This window comes from Glossina fuscipes, unplaced genomic scaffold, assembly GCF_014805625.2.
Source record: "Glossina fuscipes isolate IAEA_lab_2018 unplaced genomic scaffold, Yale_Gfus_2 1, whole genome shotgun sequence".
In the NCBI taxonomy this organism is placed as follows: Eukaryota; Metazoa; Arthropoda; class Insecta; order Diptera; family Glossinidae; genus Glossina; species Glossina fuscipes.
The window spans coordinates 35732815-35758493 of record NW_023998415.1 but is presented as its reverse complement, the minus strand read 5'-3'; the positions used below and the strand labels follow the sequence as shown (position 1 = coordinate 35758493).

Genomic DNA, 25679 nt, shown 5'->3' with positions numbered 1-25679 from the left:
TAAATGTAACTATAAATATGATGATGATTTTTTTTATTTAGGGTCGTGTTTTTTTTTTTTTTTTTTTTTTTTTTTTTGATTTGTATGAAAAAATCCATGAATTGATTGAACCGGATAGAAATAGATAAAGGTTATAAGGCGATGGTCGTGTCAGCGACAATAATAGAATAGAATTTAAGTTGATTTAAGCGATTTTAAATTAAACTGGAGCTCATTCGAAAGCGAACTTAAAACGCGTATAGTAGTAACATTGGCCGTTGAATATCGTCCAAGCTTGAATCAAGAAAACTAACAGTGCAACTAATTCCATGATATATAGGAAAAGTTTCACGTAAAATACAACATAAGTGACTGCAAATCAATTGCAGTGACATGAAAAGTGTTTAAAATATATTTAAAAATTTTAAAACCCTATACCCGATGACAAGCAACTGCAACTGTAATGGGAAATGGCCGCAGATCAATGGTGTTATATCAATCCAAAGTTTGTGAAATGTTTTCTTCGCTTTTTCTTTTTTTTTTTTTTTTCTTTTTTTGCAACTTTTTAAATTATTGCCAATAAGTTGGGTAAAAATGCATAGAAAGGTTAATGAATAATAATAAATAAATAAATCAAAAGACTTAAGACACAAACTACTTCTTACCAATTATGCAACTCGACGTAATATAATAATAAAGTAAATGCAATCCTTCATTTAACAACAATAATATGAGTTTTACTTTTACCAAGTCCAAGCAGTTAGTTCACATCTTAAATAAAACTGAGATAAATATTCGCAAACTTTTCCGACAAAAACCTATTTCGCATTGAATGTAAGGCAGTAAGATATAATAACAATTATTAATAACTGTCAGACAAGCAATAATTTGAATCACTTATGCGAACAACAATAACTAACAATGACTAAACAAACGCAAGCGTAGCGAAAGAGCAAAAAGGAAATCTGCACAAAATCGCGTATAGATGAACAATGGGATGATTGAAGTTGAAACTAAGCAACATTGAATAGACATTTGACAACCTTGCTACCGAGTTATCATAAAATAAAGGAAAAAGCGCATTTGCTATATATATATAAGTGTTAAATTTATATATATATATGTGTGTTTTTTTTGTATATATATATTTTTTTTAACTTATTTTCCTTTTCTTTTTCCTAAAATTGTTTAACATGTTTCTACGCTTTTCTTTCGCATTCCTAGTGAAATTGTTATCGTTTCTTTTCATTTTCTTCCTTTTTTTTAGTTTTTTTATTTTTTTTCTTCTTTTCTTCTACACTACACACTCAAAAGTAATATTTAATCTGTTCCTTACTCAGCAGGTGTTACGTATGTCAAATTTGTGATAATGTTCACACCGTGATACCACTTTGCATAATATGCGCGCTAACAGCAAAAAGCATCAGCATAATGTATGTACATGCATTCACACGGTCTTAACTAGTGGTCTTGCACAGTTACCCACTAATGGGCACCTCGGGTGACAACGAAATCTGCCTAAATTGACAAACAAATGCATTTTTTTTTTTTTTCTTTCTCTCTCTCTTTATTATTTTAATATTTTCTGGTTTAGTGGGAGAAGACAACCAAACGAACGAAAGGCTATATGCATGTATATCAAAACTAGCAAGTAACAACATTAGTTTCATAAACAACAAGTATAATGTGGGGAGGTTTTGTCCATTTATTTATTTATGTTTTTTTTTTTTTTTTTTTTTTTTTGAGAAAGATTTTCTTTCTATGAACAAAGCGTGACGATCTGTTTTGTCTGGTAGAATGCTATGTTGACATATGTATATACAAAGCGAAATGTTTTGATTGTCGTTTGAAAATACTTAACCAGTAGTGAGTTCTATCAACGAAAATGAATAAAAATACAGCTTTCGCTCGTTACTTTTTACCCATCAAGAACAAAAATTATTAATAATACGATGAAAAACGGATTTTAAACGAACTCTTCTTCTTTTTCTTCTGTTATTTACTATCAATTTAAACGCTTGTATTTGCTTCTTTTTTTTTTTTTTCTTTTTTGCACGTACGGGAATACAATTATGCACAAGCTTTATAGATGTGTGCGCAGGCATATAACGCAAACAGTTTGTTTGAATTGCTATCATTTATGCTGCATTGCTGTGAGTGCAATGTGTGCCAAATATAATTCTTTTCATTGCATGCAATTTTATTATTTGTTTTCTAATTCTGTAACTGTGTAAATTTTTCATAGGCTTATAAAAGTATTTTTCGTAATTCTTACCATCTTTTCATCGCGAGGCAGTAGCCGAAAATTGCCTGCCAATAGTCTTTACCAAATAATTTTACGCCAACGACGTGTACTCCGCCCGAAGGAGTGCGTACTTCTACACACAATGCGCACTTATTGGGAAAAATTTGTTTTTATAACAATTTACATATGTAGTAGTGCATTAATGATGATTGTTTTAAACCAACCCAAAGCTAAATTATATTTTAAACGATTGTACACTTTTAGTTCGATGCTTGTGATATAAAAATGTTAGTAAAAACGACTTTTGGAAAATTCCTTTCTTTTTGCGACAATTGGAAGAAATTTCAATTAAGAGAAGGTGAAGAAAACTTACTGTATGTTTATCCTACTCCTCCCGCTCTTCCTACTAATACTATTGGTTATCTATCAGAAAACTACATAAGTTTGCTTTCTTCCTGATTACTTATCAAAGGGGTAGAGGTGTAAATTCCAAACTTCATTATGTTTTTCTTCAAAGTTCGAATTGTGGACTCAACGTAATAAATATCGTTCACAATGCCCTGGTTGAAGTCTGATATTCCTAATAATGAAATTTTGAACGCTTCCTATCAAAAATACTAATGTAAAAGAGTAAATGAAAAAGGCGGACGAGTACTTATAGCAGTGCATATCTCTACATGCTGCTCGCGTTGTTCAGCATGGCAATAGCTTTGAAAATGTTTTTGTAGTTTTTGCATTTTACTGCACTTCAAGAAGTTGCTAAGCTTCCTAATTCAAGGCATACCATACTTGTGCTTGATCATATGAATTAATCCAGTGTTTTTTTAAGAACGAGACGAGCAAACTGAGCTTATCGTCTCTTTTATGCTCTTCTATAAATGTCTTCTTTTTTCTTTTTCCAAAGTATTTACGAACTATGTGAAGTAAATTTACCAACACTCCCTGAAGTAGACCGTTAGACCTTCCAATTTGGTACTTCTTCCGACTTATCTACTCTTCATTCAAATCCCTTAGCTTTCTGTATAATGCTTAGAAATTGCCTATCTCTCCGTATGCTCCTTAGAAAAGCTATCTCTACCAACTCCAAGTTTAAAACTTTAATTAATATATGAAAAAGTTCCTTTTTAACTAAACAAACCAGGCCGAGTGGCCGATTAGTCAAAGAGTCTCGACTAGCAACTCAATTGTGGTGCGTTCGAATCTCGAATGTGGTAGAGTTTTTAATAAAGCCGATACCCTAAGATGCTAGTGCTTTAAGACTTTAGTCTTAGAATGTGTTCTCTGGCTAAATTAATAATGATAATAAATAAGTAAACAAATTTCTCTACTACGCTATGCCCAAAGGCGCCATATCGCTGCTCTTGCTTTGCGTTACAATGGAAAGTAAACAGTAATAATCGCCCGGTCTGGTTGAGTAGGAGGCTAAAGCAAACGAGACAAAAAATATTATAATATATGTGATCTTTAGTTGGAAACCGAAAAGTTTTCACGCGTTTGCGGATGGTAGAAGGAACACTAACGCGTACTCTTTTTATAAGCGTTGCAGATGACTCAACCGATCCTGCGATGGTATCTACTCTTATTTTGGCAAGATTTTTTTGAGGCAATTCATTCCAAAGACCGAATAGGAAATTCGAGGTGGCTTAGTAACCCTAAAGTAATTTTTCTGCCCTGCTTCGTATGGGATATTTCCTGCAAATCCACATATTTTTCTTAAAATGTAGTTCGACATCTAACCGATATATTCAATTTATTATTTGCATCTGATATTTTCCAAGAGCTACGGAAAATTGGTCTCATTGTTCTCATATTCAACGATGACTGTAGGTATGACATAACCAACTATAGGGCTATGGGTGGGCCTACTGCTCTAGCTAAGCTCTTTGAGAATTTGGTTATCATCAATTAATTCTATTATTTCCCAATGTGAACATGCTCTTATCTCCACTACATTAAGAAATATTTTCGAAATGTCCTGTTATATCTTCCAAGGGTTCTTCAAAGGTCAGCAAATTTACGTTTTTTGAACCCTTAAATGCATGAATTTTTGTTTCGAATTTTTAAAAAATTGTTTCTCATAAGGATGTAGTCATAAGTTAGTTAAAAAATTATTATTTAAAAAAAAAAACGGTAATAAAACTAAGTATTTATTTTGAAAAAAGTGGTATGTAGACATTTGGCAACCATATGCGTTTATTACTAAAATTATTGTAGACGTCAACAAATGGTTAGGTATTTATATTATTTGTATAATATAGTATACTAAAAATTTTCATACTATTTATGAACGATATACAGTAAAGCAGTTACGAATTTTGTTATCCGTGAAAATCTTTTGCACGCTAGGAGTTTGGATCTGTTTTTGTTCATCATGGCCTCTATCATCAGTTCATACATCTCTTGGTTTTCTAGATTACTGGCTCTTCCTCTTTTATAAACATCACACTTTTAATGTCTCTGCAAGTTCTAATCTATATTCACCTAATGTAAGATGTTTTTGTTATTTGTTTTTTTTTTTTTTTTTTCATGAAATACTCACGAATTGATCACTGCCATATCAATGATGTGATAAAATAATGTAATATACCACTTGCGATATTTAATTCTGATCCCATACCTCACGAAAAAGCTATTATGAGAACATCCAGATAGTGAACATAAAAAAAAGGACTTGATAACCTATTTATAGGGTTTACTGGGTGCATATTGTTTCACAAAATATACCATTTTAGTGGAGGACATTTGCTCATCTACAGAGAGAGCAATGGTCGCACATTTACCAGTAATTTATTGAAGTGTTTCACAACAAGTTTTGTTTTATGAAAACGATCATGGCTTGGATGCTCAACAGGCTTGTGCTGTGTATTAGCATTGAAATGAATTACGGATCTCATTCTCTCAAATCTATTTACCGTCGTCATCTGTTGTATACGTTCTCTCACCGTATTCCAAATTGCGTTTTTACCAAGAATAGCTAAGGGAGGATATTCATTGTCTTATTCTTCAAGATCATCATCATTATTCTTGTCTAATCGTTTTATTAGATCTTCTACGTTTGGGTAATCATCAATCTCGTTTAACTCACCCGTATCCTCTTCGTCTTCAGAAATATCTCCATTCTCAAGGCAACTAAAACATTACGAGGGTGTATTTGATTTTCCTTTTTATAGGAGTTTGATTCCAATTTGAGTCACATGTAGACATAATGCAACATATAGTATTTCCCAAAAATCTAAAATATATGCAATAAATTTTTCAAATACAACGTCAAACATTGATAGTTTACTTGATAACAGACAGTTTTATACTATACTCGAAAATAGAAAATATGCTTCGGAGTGACGGACTGAACTCTATCACCCACCACATTTAAATCTCAAAAACCGATATAACGTAACCGCCAAAGTAATATCAAGTTTTTTCCTTCACACATGACTAAGGTTTTGGGACAAAGTAAATGCAACTAATATGCACACAGTTAGCAACAGGGTTAACCGATTTTAGTAGAGTAAATCACGATCTACGTTACACGGTATTCCTCTGATCTGAAAGCTCATGTACAAAGTGTTCTTCACAATGGCAAATTATCGAGAAAGATAATGCATCCGTCTGGAATCCCTCAGGGTTGGCACATGGACCCCTTATTCTTTGTTCTATTCATATATGATCTGCCATCTGCTGTATAGTACTCATGTAGTGGAATGTGTTCCGATGATGTGAAATTGCGTCTTTCGTATGGCACAAGAACGGACCGTTTAACGCAAGATCATGTTATGAATATGGTGTTGATATAATATATTAATAATTGTTAGCATATAATCAGTTTTTCTCATTCACTGGTCCAACAAATAACGTTAGTACTCATCATACTCATCACTCATCATGATGGAAATTAAATTCCTTTTCATTCCATCTGATTGATGGAGCATTTCCAATACCTTCTAAAGCAGCAACAATGCTCAGCAACGTCGATCGCTTGGCTTTTGGTATTTAAATCCAATCCTACTTCTGAAAACTGGAAAATCTACCGCAAGTTTCGAAATAGGGCTTCGAGTATGGCTAAGAAGGGAAAAGTTAAAGCACCTTTAAGATGTCTTTGGGGACGCTGATATGGCCGAATTGTGAACCGTTTTGTGGAAGCATGGATATGTGGATGATGGTAGGGATATTGTTTGAGATGGTGATCTGGCTTTCCTTTCTTCCGGCAACGTCGTTGATTGTCAAACATTTTATTAATTACCAAGTTTTTCAGGCTACAAAAGTGACTGTCTATGATTCCCAACGTGCTTTCGGGCAAGAGTCTATTGTTATTTCATTGCTATTCTGCCTTGCGGATTCTGTCAGGACGGGTAGTTGCATGGGTAACACAGACACTTTAATATGTTTAGATCTTGTTAAGGTATTTTAACTCTCAACTCCATGCGACTTCGCGGAGCAAGTCTAGTGTTCAGTTCAATTTTTCTAATGCGGCTTGTAAGCTTATTTCTTCGTACCTTCGCGGTAGATCGCAATTTATGGATCTCAAGACCAAAGACTAAATCTAGTTGCCTGCTTATGTTTGCTAGGTAGGGATATGTTTTGGGATCCATATTATTTATTCTATACGTGAATAATTTGCATTTGTGGGTAGATTCTGAGGTGTGCGAGGTTTTCTTGTAGGCGGATGATGTGTTTTTATTGTTTAATGTTAATCGCTCCTCCAATTAAGCCCTTGGAGGTGGCTGGGACTGGGACGTGTCGTCATTGACCTGTTAAGTCCTTCTGCTGCCAGTCCTTTCTCTGACGTGAGTTCTCATCTAGGGGGTATTGAAATTAAAGCTGTTTACTATCCTAATCGTTTAAGCGTCATGATGATGTATGCTACAAAAATCACATCTACCTCTGCAAATTAGATGGAAATTGGCTCACGCACTTCTTACGCCGAAGATTTTGTATTGATTTCACGTTGTTTCTGCCTCTCCTAGGTTTCGTTTGATGACTTATGTAATTGTTGGATTCATATATAATATCACTAGCATTCGTATATAATAATGACTATGTGAAACGTCGTAACTCGGGTTATGTTTCACAACACGATCAGAAGTAATTTTCCATTGGTATTACCCAAATTTTCAAATTTACTTTTGAAGGACCCATAGAACGTGTTTTGAGAGGTCGTTTGCAGGATGAGTGGCTCGCTGCTGGAACTGCTTGCCCTTCCGAAGTCCGTGTTTTCTCGCATTCTAACTATGTTTCTTGCCACTTGGATATGCGGAGTTAGCTGGGGTCGACTTAATACGGGCGGGCATATGCTATGTGCCCTTTGATCACCACATGTGTTTTGCATTATTGACTCGGGAGCTGTGTCAGGTGGTGTGGCTATTAGTATGACAACGTACATCTATATATTTTAGTTACTGTAATTATCTACCTACGGTGCACGTAAATCGTTTTGGCCTGTGTGGCTTGTACCGGGTGTTTGAATAAATAAGTATGTAAAAATAAAATAAAATAAATAAATAATGGCACAAATGTTTTTGTGAATAGCTCGGACTACAAACTTGACAACACAGCGCTAGCTCTCTCTTCTCTGCAAGATTCAACAATCCAGAGGATCAAGATTGCGCAACAATTCCGAGGTTTGGCGAGTTCAAAGCAATCAATGGCCTAATGTCCAAACTATAAGGCGAATGGATTACGTTCAGCGTACTCATTGAACGGAGCTCTCACATTTCTCATATCGAACCAAACCTTAGATAGTCTGAATTTGTTGTAACAATCTTTTGTAAAATTGCTTGAGGTGTCGTTGGTAGAACTTTTCACTTTTTCATGTTAGTTGGCCTCTTAGACGAAGCACAATAACGATGCAGCATAAGTTTTCTCGTCGTTAACTTGCTATGCCATATGTTTTGATGAAATTAGCCCTGGCGTGTTGTTGTTAACGACTCTTGAAAGGATTCGAGTTCGTTATGTTCATGTAAATGCTTGAGGAAGTTATTAACATTCAAGTTTTTTCGTCAGATGCACGAGCCTTTGTGCTTTCATCGACTAGGATTTGTGCTATCATTGAATTAGAATGTTAGAGCAATGCTGTGCAAAGTTCATGCGACTTTACGTAGCTGTAACTTGCACGTGAGCATGGACGCTTCAATAGTCTTTACAAGGCAAATACCAATTACGAATGGCGTTTGCAAGCGACTTGTAGCTGACACACTATATTGTGAGTGCCCGATGTAAACCACGATAAACACCGCTCCACCCAACTAATTAAAATGATCATCAAATGACTCAAAAGCTATTCAAATAAATTTTATATTTTTATGATTTTTTCGTGAGTTATTAATAAACTTTAAAATATTTTTGATTTGACCTAATTGTTTTAACCCTCTAGACAAGAATAATAATATTCTGGAATTCCAAATTATTTTTAAATAGCCTAATAATTGGCAAAAAGACATTACAAGATTTAATTTTTTTTTTTTTTTTTTTTTTTTTTTTTTTTTTTACGAACTTTAAACACTCAACCAATAACATTTTTATGAATTTTTCTATTTGTGAAAAAATGTAAGACCACCCACTGTAAATGTAGACGCCATTTTTATACTCATCGCCTGGGCATACTACTCATGTTAGAAAATATGCGGACTTTGTTGTAACATATGTGCTGACCCATAATGCACTCACAATAAATCCCTTTAATGAGTCAGTAATCGTTTTAGATTCAATCTCAAAAATTTAAAAACCACGCTGTTCATACGTAGACTTGGAGAAGAAGAGTCAAATATTTTGCTATCAAATTTCTATTGGTTACTTGTTACGAATAAAGTCCGTAAATATGAAAACTGACTAAACTTAATTTATTGAATGTTTTTTTGTTAAACAACTCGAACGCAAGTGAAATGGAATTAAAAATGTTCTCGTTCAATTCAAGGCCCTGATGTTTTCAATGAGCTGCGAAAGCACAACAATATTTAACTAATACTGGCTGTTAGCCATTGGGCTATCAAAGACAATGAACGGACTAATGGTTTAACCAGCAGAACAACTCGAAGGATGACGACCACCGGATAACAGCAGACAAGAAGCTGTTTGCCGAACGTTTCACATAATAGTGCAGAGTACTCTGAATCAAAGAAGGTAACGGGATTCGCGGGAATCCTGCCATACACAACAATACAATATCCATTTCCAAGACCGTATTAGTTGCAGCGAAAAGAATTAAAAAAAAAAAAAAAAAAAATTAAATCATCAAACCTCAGACTTTAAAGTCAATTTTTATAAGCGTAACAAGGCTTACAAAGGTCAAGATTTTATCAGATTCTAGTAAATGCGTAAAATGAAACCAACGTGTGTTCAAATTTCAATCTGATACAAATTTGAACTCAACGAAAGACTAATTGAATCGAATTTTTTGCTTTCAAGACTCAATGGAGGTGCCTGAAAACCATCTTCTACCAAATATAGCTTTCTTTTCTTTAGGTTTTCATTTCATTTAACGGCAAATACAAAAAAATGAGAAACCTCGGAAAAAAAAAAAAAAAAAAAAAAACATTTCTTTTATAGCAAATAATCTATAAAAAAGTTGAAGAACTACAAAAACAAAAAACACTAGAAGCAGTATCAGATTGCACGTAGTCATTACAACATATGCATAGTAAATTAAAATAAAATAAATAGTTATTTACATGAATAATGGTGGCAATTCAAGTATTACAAAACAAAGCAACAACAATATTTATATATATATATATATACCAATGAATACGTAGAGTTACATACATATACACACAGTTATACATATATATATATATGTATATATATATATAACTAACAATCATTAATAGCGAACCTATCCGATGTTATAGACTTGTGCCAGTCGTAAGCTACAGCCAAGGGGCGAGTGTTTCCTGATATGTCCAACCACACCGATAATATGCATAAATGTATAAACAAAAAATCTTACAAATTTATTAATTAAAGGCGCCATTCTTAAGGCTTGCGGAGAGAATGAACAAAAAAAAACAATACCAACAACAATAAAAATTATTATTTTCTTTAGTTTTAACATAAAAAAAAAAAAAAAAAGAAATTGTTTTTTTTGCTTAATACTAATTAATCTCACTAAGGTTGTGTTGCGAGTGTATTAAATATTTTTAATGATTGCCTTTGCATTTTATGAAATGACCGATAAGTGGCATTGACTATATGCATGGCTGTCTCTATATATGCGCATGCATATGCTTGCTTGCCTGTGTGTCTGTTAAAATCTTAAAATCAAGATGTGCCATTAATGCCATATGCACACAAATAAATAGGCGTGACTTAAGCCGGATTTATTAAACGTTTCTCAATACATTAACATAACTACATATATTTTATTATTATTATAATTTTTTTTTTTTTTTTCATATCATATACCTTAGCAATAAATAATTGATCATCTTAGTATTTATAATAGCGTAATATAAAAATATTTTTACTTGTGGTGTGTATAGGTATGTGTGTGTTTGTGTGTGTGTGTGTGTGTATTGTTATGTGTAATTATTGTAATAAACTTCTCAGACAATTGATAATAAATAAACAAATAAATCACAAAAAGTTGCGATGCAGTCTACATTACATGCTTATAATATATGCCGCAGCGAGCAAAAATCTGTTATTTCTTATTAAAAATTAATGATACTTATCAAGAGCATTTGAAAAGTTAACAAAAACAAACGTGTCATGGAAATAATATATATATATATATACATATATATATGTTTTGTTTACAAAAATTCTGTGCTCGAATGTCTCACTTAATCGAATTCAACATTTGCTGCTGACATGAGAATGTTTCTTTCCCCTAAAGTCATACATTGCATATTCATACATACATTTACATATATTACGCCCGTCATCATATTACACGCACTTTTGCTCACTAGACAATTTATGAAAAATAGTATATAAAGAGATTTTCTCTCATTTTTCTCTTTTACCTCAACATATGACACCAAACATAATTTTATAACGACAATGGCCCAAACAGAAATATATAAGGAGAACTGTTCGTTAATCCAGTATAGACTGGCTCTTCATATATTTTATTTAATCAATCGATAACAATTTTTGCACAGAAACGACAGCTGAACGAAGGGTTATTACTATTGAGAATACTTTTGGGTAATTTTGTTAAGCTCATCATAATATGGAGGCTTGTCTAATATTCCCAGCGGAAGAGAAAACAAAATCAAATAAAGAAACGCATGAAACACTGATGTTGACGATAAAGCTGAATCTCTGCCCATGACGACAGCATTTGATGAGGTTACGGTTTCTTCAACACAAATGAGCGCGACCAACAATGATTGATGCAATTGCGTCAGTAAATGATGCGTGTTATTCCAAAAATCCTGAATGATCGGTGTGAACATGCTCGGCAAACTTGTGCAGCTCTAACCTGGATTATCCTATTCACCCCATTACTGTCAGCAGACATTACGTCGTCTGATCAACATAAGCTTTAATAGGTGACTTCTTGTTTGTTTGAAACGTGCTCTCTGACAATATCTAGGTGTGGGTGTGGGTAGCCTTAATAAATCAGCTCCTCTTTCCGTTCAAAAATTTATACTATTTCTAGGGAATAGTAAGAAGAGAACCTAACCGAACCTACTCTAAAAACTGCGCACTATTTGAATACCAAATGTGTAAACAGATTTTTTGCGATGAAATTTCGAATATCGAAAAAAGGGGGTTGGGAAGGAAAGTCGTACACTTAATATTGTCTGTGTTGGAGACGAGTTCTTTGCAACAGTTTTTTTATACCCTGCACCGGCTACTCTAATTTCATTTTGCTTTCGTGCCAAGCCGCGAAATGTAATCGAGAATGAACGAATCCGAAAAACTCCCTTGATAATCTGCCAACTGCTGATATAAGACTTGCATGAACACCGAATAAAGATGTTATTATATTAGTTGATCGCCATACTCAATTATATCACGTCACGAAAAGTTGAAAGAAAGAGAAAAATGTATCTGTCAACTGGGTTTAGCAGGACCATGGCAATCTTGCTTTAACTTCGATATAAACAAAAGTCATTGCCTGTCAATTAGATACCAATTAACTTTAGCTTTGTCCGAAATCTAAATAATTAAAATATTATTATATCTTTAGCAAGATGACATGAACGACGACATGAGATATCATTCTTCTCGTTTCGTGATCCTCCAAAATGGTAACAAAACGCGAAACATACTCAGCAGCAAACATTTGAAGTAAATTATTTATGTATTTAGCAAATTTAAACTTGATTACATTTGCGGGGAGCACAATTTACCCTATCTAGGCTACAATTAACTCTGCCACTATTCGAACAGATTTCTTTTTATGAAATTGAAATTTTACAAAGATCACTGAACATCGCCTAAAACAACTCGGACAACGGAATTTCTGGACGAAAACTATTGCTATTGCTATTGTATTTCTTGCAACATTATAAAATTTAATTATTCACTCATTTCCTTTAACTTAATTCTATTTATGTCTCTATATAAATCGGGAACAGAACTTTGTCCCTGTCCGTGCCCCTGTCCGCTAAAATAGCAAAAACCAGATTCGAATCAATCTTTTACAATTTTCTCGTAATAATGTAAAGCACACATTAAAGTCCAGGTCTCTTTGAACAAAATACGCTTCGCTCTCAGTCGATTTATCAAAGTGGTTGTCATCGTAAATATTGCGACAGACTTTTGATCTATTTCCACAAACCTCCTATTTGTAACTAAGCTTCGCTCTATGTGCATCACATTATCGATCATATATTTTAGTTGACCCTTGGAGAATTTCAAAATTTTTTTGGCGAGCGTTTAAAATACTTCTGCGAACGCATATAACTTTTTTCTCGCTTTTGATCTCGCTAGTGATCATGATCTCTCGAACAAGCCGGAAAAGGTGTTTTTATAAAATTTATTCGGCGCTTTTACGGTAGATCATAAATATGTACATACTCTTATTAATGCTTTTTTTTTAACTTGAAGCTCATTATTTGATTGGGAGATCATGCGTCAGTAGCTTACTATGTTAATCGCAAATTTTAAGAATAGTCGCAGAAAAGAAAATTACTTACGCGGAGAATGTTATGAATGTTATGAAAGTTCAATAATACCCTAATAGACCTCTGTTCGATCTCTGTTTGCTAAGCGAACTCAAAAATCCATTTCCATACTACTCTGCAGTGAAACATTTTGATCAAACCTTTTATTGCTTATATTGAAAAATTGTAAAAGCATAATGTAAGAGAAGCAACATAAGACTAAAACCTACTTCCCGATATTGAAAAGATGTACGTTCGTTAATATTGCAAATCTTTGATCTATTCTTTCATTAATTATAAGACAACATTAATGAAGAAACAAACCATATTTACTGCACGGTCAGTGCAGTAGAGTTCTTGGATTATATCCGCCATAGAGGGAATAAGGAAGTCTACGGCCCTCGATTAAAAACCAGGTCATTATTAATTTTGGTTTGTTTGCAAGAACCTAAATGATGTCTATCATCTATTCTCATTAACGGACTCTTTAAAGTCCATTAAAGCAATATTGCTCAACAAGCGCGATTTACCTATGTCGTACTTAAACTGATTTAACCTTAGATTTTGTCATTATGAGTCGAAAATTAATTTGTTGTTAACAATTATCGGTTGCCAAGCTTATGCATGTTTGCGATGGCTTAGGGGTTCACTTGCAATTTGGTCCTGTATCGGTTGTGGGCGTGGCTCTATGCTAATTGTGTACATGCTTTTTTTTTTTTTTCTTTTTTTTTCCTCCTTATTTTAGTTTTATTGTACTTATACTAAGTTTTATTATTAAATAATTTTAAGATTTATTTAAGAGTCAATTGAACTCGACTGCCATTTTGTTTTAGTTGAGTTTCTTGTATAAGTGGAATAAATAAATAAATAAATAAATAAATAAATAAATAAATAAATTAATGGATCCAACTTTCTTTGATTTAACTTATGACGTTATGCAGCCTACATGTTCACAGATCAATTATTAAATTTCTTTCGCCCCCAGCTCTCGCTTGTGTAAGCTCTATTTTTCAATACTATTATTTTGAATAATTATTAATAATAATAAATATGTATAAACAAAATTATAAATTTAATAAATGATTTTTCGTTCTTGTTGTACAAACAGTAGAAACAAATAATCCGGCTGAATGGCCGTGTAGGCAAAGGATCTTGGCTAACAACCCAATGGGAGAGAGAGAGAGAGAGACAGAGAGACAGAGATATATTAAATCGATTATTATGTGATAGAATCTGTTATTATGTAATAGAAATCTACAGATAAATAAATAATAAAGGACTTGCTTATGCCGTTCGCTTATTTCCTAATACACAAACAAACAAGGACCTCAATATAATGAATAAGAGAGATAGATAGATAGATAGAGAGAGAGAGAGAAAGAGAGATATATAGATAGATAGAGACAGAAAGAGAGAGAGAGAGAGAGAGAGATAGAGAATTAAAGATGAATGAATACAAGGATATAATAAAGAAATTAAATGAAAAATGATATCAAGTAACTAAGTAAGTAAGTAAGCAAATATAATATTATATAAAACATGCTCCGAAATTCATATTTGAAAGCTTAGGAGCAGCAACTATTTACTCAGAAAGTGTATTGACCTAAATTGTGGCTTGGCGATGTTTAAATGGAACGCTTCAACTAATTCGTTTCTTATATCTTTTCTGTTTATTATAAAGACCGGATTATAGAAAAAATGTAAAACGTAAGCCTCGCAGCACAAATGCACGCCTCTTGCTATGGTTATGATTTCAATATAAACGATTTGCCGTGTATTAGAGGAAAATGAAAAAAAAAAGTTAAAAAATTAAAGAAAAAGCAGGCTGACGTTTAAACTTAAGCATCGTCATCCTCATCGACATCATCGTCATTATCATTTAGGTAAAAATAATTTTCACGACAAGCACACGTAATGCAAGTTAAGCAAGCATTGGTAATATTCTCATGACCTGCCAATCTAAGCTTAGAAAACTTTTTGTTGTTTGTTGTTTGATCAGGCAGACAATGTTGGCAATGTTAACATAAATTCACACCTCTGGTCATAACGAGTCCAAATTATACAAACATACACCAATACCACCTTTAGATAGATTATCTATAAGCCAACCAACCAAACAACCAACCAAGCAACCAGCAAACTAGGCAGCCAACCAGCGATATAGTCATTCAGTTAGTCAGTCAGTCAGTCAGTCAGTCAGCGCGACATTTATTCAGTCAAAAATCTATCAAACGTCATCAAACTAACATTGTAGCCCTCCTAAATGTTAGAGTTTGGCTTTTCTGGAGCTCTATTATGCAAAATATCAAACAATTTTTAAACTTTCTGGCATGCATAATCGGCTTTCGCTCTCTTTCTGTCTCTGTCCCTTTTTACTTCTAATCACCCTATCTCTTCCCACTTCTCTCAGTCTCTTGCCCCCTTTATCAATCTCTCTCTCTCTCTCTCTCTCTCTCTCTTTCTCGCTTTCTTCCTCCTTTGAATTCTATTGAATTACGATGTTGGTTTAAGTTTAAGTTCGATTGGTGAGCATTGTGGTGCGCAAAGAAAAGTTTGGTGACTATAATGGGGTTGTGAGACTTAACTATCAAAGAATTGCCATCTTGATTTATGACTTCATGACCAAACAATCACAAACGAAACAAAAGTGTTTTTTGAGATCAATTTTTTTTCTTCCTTTTGTTTTTTTTTTTTTTTTTTTTTTTTTTTTTTGAAAGTTTAATGTTTTGCGAAAACGAAAAAACATAAGTTTAAAGAACTTTTAAAGCACACATAGAATTTGTGCTGTCTCAGACCAAAAGGCTACTTGCTAGCTATAAGCTAAGCTTATAGTTAACCGGCTGCAAGTATAGATGAATGAGTTTGGCTGGGCCCAGCAAGCCTGCACCAATCAGTGTCGCTTTGTGCAAACGTCACTCAGGCTTGTGTGTGATAATAAAGCACTAACACCGAACAAAAAGCAGATCAATTTAAATTTGATATAAATATATTGTATGTATTTTGGTGGTACCAAGAGGTCTGCTTTATGTGATCTAGATTAACTATGTGCGCGTATATACACATATATGTATCTATATAATATATATATATATATATATACACATATATATAAATGAGCATGTGTATTTGTTATTTATATATATATCTATTTTATATTATATATATACGTACATACATACATACAGATATATAACCAAGTTTCCTATATTATTGACAATCATTTGAATTATTATTGCCAAACAACCATTGCAGCGTAACTGTTGTTGCTAGTTAATGTAGCAACAACTACTCGGCCACCACCTCCTTAGATGTATATATCTTTTGCTCAAATACATTTTGTCTGCATTAAGTGAAAATGAGTAACGAAATTCTCACCATTAAATAAATCCGTGCATGTAAGTTTGTGTGTGTGTGTGTTTTATATATACATATATACATACATACATATATATATATATATATATATATATATATATATATATATATGTATATATGTACATATATGTATGGGTGTGTGTGTGTGCCTATGAAGACACATGTATGCATAGAATGTGTATATATTCAATTTCTGACGATTGTGGCGGTTGCATATATATGTATATATATATATATATATATATATATATATATATTTTGGGGGCATTCGGCAAAGTGAAATAAATGGCCAACGATTGTGTTTATTTAGAAAATAAAAAAAATTTCAAATATAAAAATAAGGAAAAATAACAACACAACTTCACATTCATCCGCAACAATTGTGCTGCAGTCAGGGCAACCAGCAAGAAATCGTGAGATTCTTTAATGGAATTGGTTCGTGAAGAAGTGTTGATGAGGTCGATGATGTGAATGATGATGATGATGACGACTAGGTATCTAGTGATGGTATTGGTTAGTGGTGGTGATGGCGATGATGTTGTGAAGGACATAAAACTCTTCCAACTACCACATAAAAACTAAGCAAAGTGGTAAAAGTTTATGATAAGTTGTTAGAAACAAAAAACAAAGAAAAAAAAAACAAAAAAAAATGGCAAACCTCTATGCACAGGCAAATAAATGACGCGACCATCGTCAATAAAAAAGGATTTAGTTTGAAAATGCTATGCGTATGTTGCATTTGAGAAATATCTGAAAACAATTTCAAAAATCCATAAGATTTTAACTGAAACTGAAATATAATCAACTAAAAAACAACTGAGAGAAATAGAACTAACACGCTTTGAGGCGAACCTAAAAATACCCAACAAAGGCATTACAAATAGTTTCAAAAATATAGTCTCTCGAAAAAAAGGGGGGTGGGAGGCAGAAATACTTTTGAAACGTTATCCCCTCTATGGAAAGGCATTATTACGTTTATGATAAAGTATTTGTATAAATATTAATCAAACATCGAAAATCGAGAATCTTGGAAGGTACACGTTAGTGCTTTGCAATTGAAAAGATCAAGCTAGAAAAAAGATGTTCATAATCGAAGCTTGCTACAATTGAATGGACCACTTTTTAACATTTTTGAGACATTTCGGGAAGAAAGCATTTTACACATGTCAAAAATGTAGTTTCGTTTAGTTTAATACGCGACAGTGGCTGTGCAAAATCCATGTAATTCCAGAAAGCATTCCAGGGAATATCCTTTTCCTCTTCACTGTGAAGAATGACAGGCGTTGAAGATTACTTCTAGATAAATAATTGTGGCACGAAGTTCTCCGGTAGTTAGGTGGCTTGCGAAGTTCTCTTAGTTGAGGGAAAATCCGAAGACTGCGAAGAAAATCTTACTCAGACGGAACCATATCCCCGTAATTCACGGGGAAGCGTTGAAAACTGACTCCGACTTCAGTTCACTTAATTTCCGAGACATCGTTTATTAAAGTGTACGCAGGCTCGTATTATTAAAATTAATTATTTCTGTTGCCAATTTCCTAGCGCTTGAGGTAGAAGCATACATTAAGCTTATGCGATTGCATGCAACACCCCGAACGCCTTGAAATACACCGACGTTTTGTTATACCGAGCGAGTTCAGAATCACTTGTCGAACTCTATTGAAAACGGAAACCTTATCCTGTAAAGTTGCTATAGGAATAATCTTAAGATGATGTAAAATACTTAGAGGTGGACGGTGATCCACTGCAATGTTTTTACTTATATTTTTGTTTTTTTTTTTGGTCTTGATTTCAATTCAAAATCGCTTAAGTTATCGGCAGTGCGGATAACAGACAATGCACTTCCAAAATGCGATAAACTACATTTTTGGCGGTGATAGGCATTCACAAGATTCAACTTTCTTTTGCAGCCTGCTTTTTAGCACTATTTGCTGATTAATACTTAGGTCCTATACGATATCAAGACTGATTTTATGTTAGTGTAACTTCGAACGTGAAGATTTCCATATCTTTTAGGTAATGTTTTTAAAAACGTTTCTCGAATTTCAAAACAACAACATTTTTTCATAGATCTCCGCAGCGTTTGTCTCTTGACTTAACTAAGATGGTAGTCCGCGTTAAACCGAAACAGAGGCGTATAGATTATGTTAGATTGAGGAAGAATAGCTAGCTACATGAGATTTGAATCGTGTTGAGTCAAAATTGCTTAGAAGTGGGAAGCACTCATTCCATATTTAAACAGGAACAGGAACTGGAAAGGTGTAATCTTAGATGAAAAAACGGTGATCGCGTTAGATGCTAAACATCGTCTCTCTCTCGTCTCTTTTTTGTTTTGTTTTTTTTTTTTTTTTATAACCTTATTGACAAGAAGTCTGAAGACCGGGAACAGAGGCAGGTGAAAAGAAGAATTTAACTCTTCCAATTTCTACTGAGATATCATTAGGGCACAGTTGCAGCCTGAATGCAAGTTATCCGGCAACATTTGCATTGCAAAATATGAGACGCATAGTAATTTTACGATAACATTGCTCATATTTACGAACAATAAATCACACTTGTCCAGAACAATTCAATGCCAATCGCAAGATATCGAAAGATATCAAAAGCTAGCAATGGAATAACATTCGACCTGAGTTTCCTTGATCCATACATTTGAAAGACTCATGCCCGGAAAGCTGCATACTTTTTAGACTCACCGATTATTTGCTATAAAGAATGTACGAACAAAAAAAGGATAAATAAACCATTAATGTCACCCTATTTGACTATTAATTGAATGAATTTGTGGGAGGTGGATAGATAAGAATTGTAAAGCAACCTATAATATACATGAGTGATTCAGCTTCAATTTCTTCTGGCTAAAAAGTTGCCTTTTTTCCTATTTATTTATTTATTTTCATTTTTTATAGCTTAACGATTTACACACATATAAACTAATCGTATAAATGACACAAATAGGTAGCAGCAGCTGGAAGGATTATGCTAATAGCAAACAAAAGTTTGGCTACTTTTATGGAAAATTTTCTTATTATGTTCTTAATGAGCTCAAAAAACATAATCATGTCAGTGACTATGGAGTAATGAAATATTTTAAAAGATTTGATTTAATTGAAATGCATACATAAGTTGTAAGAATCTGCTTGCAGATTGAAGCAGTGCACACGACATAAGAAATGAGGAATAGATTTGATTAAAATACTCCGTCAAGACAATTCAATGAGAAGTCTGCCAATTTATGCAATCTTAGGAATATTCATTTTCATCTTATTGTTATGAAATTTAAATGTGTACTCTCTTCGGAACTCACAACTCGAACAGCTTTCTATAAAAAGGAATGTGTTGAAATTTGCAATTTATTGGGCAGAAAATGTATTGTACACGACAGTACCGACGTAACGACGATCATTTCGTTAGGAGTGATGGCGCAAACAAAGCACTTTTCATATCTTTACTTTAAGTAGCCACCGCCAAGCTGATGATAGCGATTGCTTTGGTTGTAGCTATAATGGATGCTTAGTCGGTAAGGACATAACATTTATCAATGGAGCACATATCCGCTATTCTGCAACCATTTCCCTGTCTCTTTGTCTTCCTTCAATTTCCACGGACGATCACATCGTGTCGTACAGATATCGTACAATCATACCCGGAGTGATAGGTCACAGTAACAACAAGCAAAAAGAAAATAGAAAAGTGATTAGTGTGCACAAGTTCTTCTAAGTGACAAGAAGACAAACGCTTTTAACGATTTCTGTTAACTCAATGCAAATTTAATGCAAAGCATTTTTAAAACGCATCGATAGTAAAAGTTGTTCTCATCTTACGCAGCGTCATTGCGTAATATCTCAACAGTTTTATGAAAATCTTTAAAAACTCGAATATCGAATAACTCAAGACCTGATGCAGGACTTTTTCTTCCCAAACGATTGCAACACTTTCTTCAAAAGCAAAACTAAATGTAGTAAGGTGTAGCAAGTGATGACAGTTTGTTCATTTTGCTGTGAACTTTAGAGATATCGGAAAGGCAGACTGACATCAAGTGTAAATATAGTTTGCAAAATCTACGAATCTGGATGTGTCTAGATATTGCTAGTGAAATAGCAGCAGAAGTAGCATAATTCCTTTGTTTGGACGGGACGGGGAGGGTAGAAAAATTACATATTTTACTGGGCATAGTTTACGCTAAACAGGAACTCTGTTCATGTATTCCAAATATTCACGCATACATGCACATCAGGTGTCATTGTAAATTATTCTTCTTCTTTTATGTTCCTGGTATACACTTGAAATTTATGAAAACTATCTGCCAAGCATTTGCAATGACTCCAAATTAAAACTGACTGTAGGAGACGTTTGCTCGAGTCGAAAATTCAAAAGGAAAACGAAGAAGAACAAGAAACATTTTTTCTGTAATACTTTGTGCAAATGAGGTAAAATTCTTTGCGGTTTGTGAAAATTTTCACAAGATAAACTTATTATTATGTTGACCCAAACTTTATGAGGCAAACAGTCAACCAGCCAGCCAACCAACCAGCCAGCCAGCCAGCCAGCAAGCCAGCAAGCCAGTCAAGCACTCAGCCAGTCAAATAGCTGGTCATACCAAAATAGCAAATGCATATTTGAAGCGCGGTCATATGGGTCGCAAAGAAGCAAACTGACAAACAATCATATAGAAAATGTATAGGCATAGGCTGGTTGGCTGGTTGGCCGGTTGCTGACTTGCTGGCTGGCTGGCTGACTGCCTGCCTGGCAATCGGGCAGTTTAAGCAGGCGTTGGTATTATTATTGCCGGCATACACTACGTATACATATGTATGTTATAGTCAAATTGCATGGATATACATAGGCACATAGGTACATAGATGATGCTTGTATTGAATAAAACCGGTTGCAAATGGCAAAGATTTCGTTTATGTCGAACCTGGCAACGGCAGCATAAACAGCGGGTCATTACACCAATTGTTTGTGCTCGATTGTTGGTGGCATAAAGTTGACTGCGCATCTTCTTCAGAGTTATAACTGTTTGTATTTTTGGTTTTTTTTTTTTTTTTTTTTGGGTTCTCCCGCTTTTCCTTCTTCTTCTTCTTTTTCTTGTTCTTCATCATCAGCATTTTTTTCTCGTTTTTATTTATTCTTTTTCTCTCCTACTCACTCCCCGTTGTCATCTTAATTCTTAAGGATTCTCGTTTAATATTTCAGTTATTGTTTGCTATAACTTGTAAGCACCAAAAAAAAGAAAAAAAAAGAAATATATATATATTGACTTTAGAAATTCACACAGTTCCATTGGTTTGGTAGTATTTCATCGCAATTTAACAAACAAATATTGAAAGACATACGGCTGCATAGAACAAAAACGCTGGCTTAGCTAACAATTGTGTTTGTCTTTAAACCACATTCAAGGAGAAAAAAGTCATTCAATTGAAATGAAATTTACTCCAAGTGCCATAGTTTGGCGTTGTCGTCTTCTTCTTCTGCTTGACATTCGTTTTGACCTACTGACTGCTTTGAAAAATGTAGCCATTTAGCAAATACACATATTCTTACTGTTGTTGCTATTGCTGCTGCTGTTATTATTATTATTATTATTATTATTACTATTATTATTATTGTTGTTATTGTTGTTATTGTTGTTATTATTGTTGCTGTTGCTGTTGCTGTTTCTGTTGCTGTTGCTGCTATTTACAACTACAAGAAAAGAAATTACTGGCAATAAAATCGTTCAGTTCAGTTCAGTTTGAAAGGCGTTAAAGCATTAAACACTTGTTATGTGTGAGTTAGTTGCTCAATACACAATCATTGAAACTGACTACAATTACAAAAACAACAATGAAGAAAATTGAAAAAAAAAAAAAAAAAAAAAAAAACAAAATTACATTAATTTAAAGTCTAGTTGATAAATTAAAAAATTTATGCGAATCCGAGAACAGAGACTTTTGATATTTCTCACATACTTATACCCTACACGATGTCAAGTTATAATTTTCTTCATCAACTTTATTACACACCAAACACAACGATAGAATCGATGGCTAGTCACAACTGACCACATTTTTATCACATCGGTCGCATATATATATATATATTACATAGATTGACTCATCATTAAAGAAATTTATTTAATTTTTAACAGGATTATCTTTGATATCATTAGCGTTTGCTCACTTGTTTGCACATCTCCTCGCTGGCTTTTCATCGAATCGAATCGAATCGAAAATTTCCTACGTTACACATCTAACATTAAATCATCTAAAAAGATAAACCAATTGTTGCAAATTGAGGTCTAACCTATTAAAGCTTAGCGATCAGTATTTCTTCTATGAATAATAATCGCATAAGTCGCATATACAATGGAAAAGAATAGATAGGATTTTCGCATTACGATGAATGTAAAGCGTTGCATAATTGCATTTGACAGATGATAAAATATTACATTATTATCATTTTTTCGTGTCTTTATAACTAAATGATAAGGATGGGAACATGTCCATTTTGTCGAAATATTTATTTATTATTCATTAACTGTAGTAATCGAAATTTACCCGTACATTCTATTAGTAAGCGAGTGTAAAGCATCGCCCCATCCGCCTCCCCTTCCCCTCGCCACCGCCAAGATAATAGAATATCTAGTTTTTTTTTTTTTTTTTAAATTACTTTTGATTCACAATTTAGTGAGAGTAAAAGCTGCTGCTGCTGCTGCTGCTGCTGCTGCTTCAGGTGAATATGATTTTCTTATTTATTTGTGGATGTGTGTTTACTTTCTTTTAATTTAATTTATACTCAATATACGAAATATATTATTAGTTGATCTTAATATCTTTTCTAATTTCTGTCTATTTATCATATGCATCATTATCGACTCGATTAAGCGAAAGCTGAATACATGCTGCTATGCTGCAGGAAATATTTTCATCCTTTTCAAGATATTAAATTTACATATGTAAATTTAATTGTGTAGAACATGAATGAAGTTGCGGCGTGTAGTCGAAGCAGGGAAATCATTTTTTCAAATAATTTTGCAAATAATTAACAGAAAATTGCGGTCTACTTAATGATCTCATTTTGAAAATTGCTACAAACTTTTTTAACGTAGCCCGGCGAAGGCCGGATATGTTAAACGTCTCAATATGATGCCCACTATGCTAAAAACAATTTTCACAAACTAAGCGAATTTTTTTAATATGCTCTAAGTCTCCAACACTCTGGCGAACATAAATTTTCTATTGGTTTTTGTAAATATTAAGCTTTAGTTTACTTCTCAATGGAAGATTTCGTTACTTTTATTGCCCGTTTAAAAAAGAAGAAGAAACATCTTTCAAAAGTATTTCTACATAAAATTGTTGTTGATTTACTAAGAACAACTATGTCGTGCCATTATTGCGTAGTATGACCTCAACCGCAAATTATGCAGACCCATAAACAAACTATAAACTTTATGTACATAAATTTATGAAAAATCTTAAGTACTTTTGTAGTTAACATCTGCATACGAATGTATGCAAATTAAGTTTATCGTGCCATTCGTGAATAGTTGAGTGCATGCGTTTTAGACCATTTCTGAAAATCTGCGTTCGTGTTTTCATCGCAACCATATAGAAGAAGAAGAAGAAGAAGAAGAAAAACAGAAGAAGACGAAGAAGAAGAAGAGCATAACCTTAGTATAGATCAGATCAAATTGAAAAATTTATTATTTTTTATTCATTTATTTTCTAATGCATTTTGCAAATAAATTTACAAAGGGTGGATATTTAACGGGTGCCAGATAACTTGATCGATCGGCTCATATGTCCGCCTAAATATATTGAAAACGCTATCGCACTTGACATCTCAATCCGCGACCATTAAGTTAGTACTCGTGATCCTTTGCCTGCACGGCACACGCAACACCTTCTAAATATAACTCGAAATTCGACGAGAATTCCATTAAAGTTTGATACACAGGAGGTTGCTTCTCCCTTTCCATTCAGCTTTCAGTGTACTTTCAAATGGCTTTATTCTCTACAGATTGCATCGACTTTGGCATAATTTGGCATAATAAAGCTCACGATTGTCGACCGTTTCCTTTTCTTTCGATGCAAAGGAAGAAAATAACTTTTGGGAATTTTGTAAAAGCTATGCCTATTGGATAAGCTCCAAGTTGCTAATTAAGATTACACTTATGTGCCGCGAGTTAACAATTCTTAGAGTGCGTTTAACACCGAAAGTGATTTCAACAACGAAGTGAACCGACGTTTTGCCCGTTTTTGCTTGATCGCAAAACCAAACGCGCCAGCTTTGCTTTTCTATTCCGAGGAGTATTTGGGTGGATTTCAACACAATTTCAATAATTGTAACATATTTTTTCTTAATTCTGTTTCGTATTTTTTTTTTTTTTTTTTTTTGTGTTGACAAACTTTTTATTTGTTTGCCCCCGAAAGTCCGAAATTGCGATCAGCGTGAACGCCTTAATATACTGCATCCCAATTAAACAAAAAAAAAAGAAAAAAAAACCTATGAAATTTCTCGTTTATTTTGGTTTTATTCTCTCGATTTATTTACTTAATTATTTTTTCCTTTCGCAGATGAACCAGCTGTGCAAAGTATGCGGCGAACCAGCGGCTGGCTTTCATTTTGGTGCTTTTACATGTGAAGGCTGCAAGGTAGGTTGAAAGCTCTCGAAATTATAAAAGTACATGCCTTGAAGCTTCGACACAAGTCGAAAGTATGATTATTATATAATGATCAAGTAATTATAAGCAGAATAATCTTTTTCGCATCCTCACATGGAAACGATGCGAAAGACGATTTATCAAAAATCATGGCGAAATGTTTAAGTTTAACGCGAACTACCAGTGTTTCGCGTAAAAAGTAACCGAAACGATTTAAAGACATAAGTCCTATGCAGTACAATGAGTAAAATTTGCCCGAAAAATGTGAAAATTTGTATATTTCAGAGCTTTATAGCTTTACAGCTTTACAGCTTTCCAGTTAAAGCGACAACATGGAAAGATAATTTTTAACTCACAAGATTATATGTTCTCTTAATT

General features: G+C 33.6%; 1 protein-coding gene across 1 annotated transcript in view; it reads left to right on the top strand.

Annotated features, from left to right (window-relative positions):
- LOC119644927 (protein embryonic gonad) overlaps nucleotides 1-25679 on the top strand; it is a 55049-nt gene that overhangs the window by 19324 nt on the left and 10046 nt on the right. The window contains exon 2 of the mRNA XM_038044671.1: nucleotides 25215-25292. Within this exon, the coding sequence (XP_037900599.1) occupies nucleotides 25215-25292 (78 nt within the window). The remainder of the gene's footprint in view (nucleotides 1-25214; nucleotides 25293-25679) is intronic.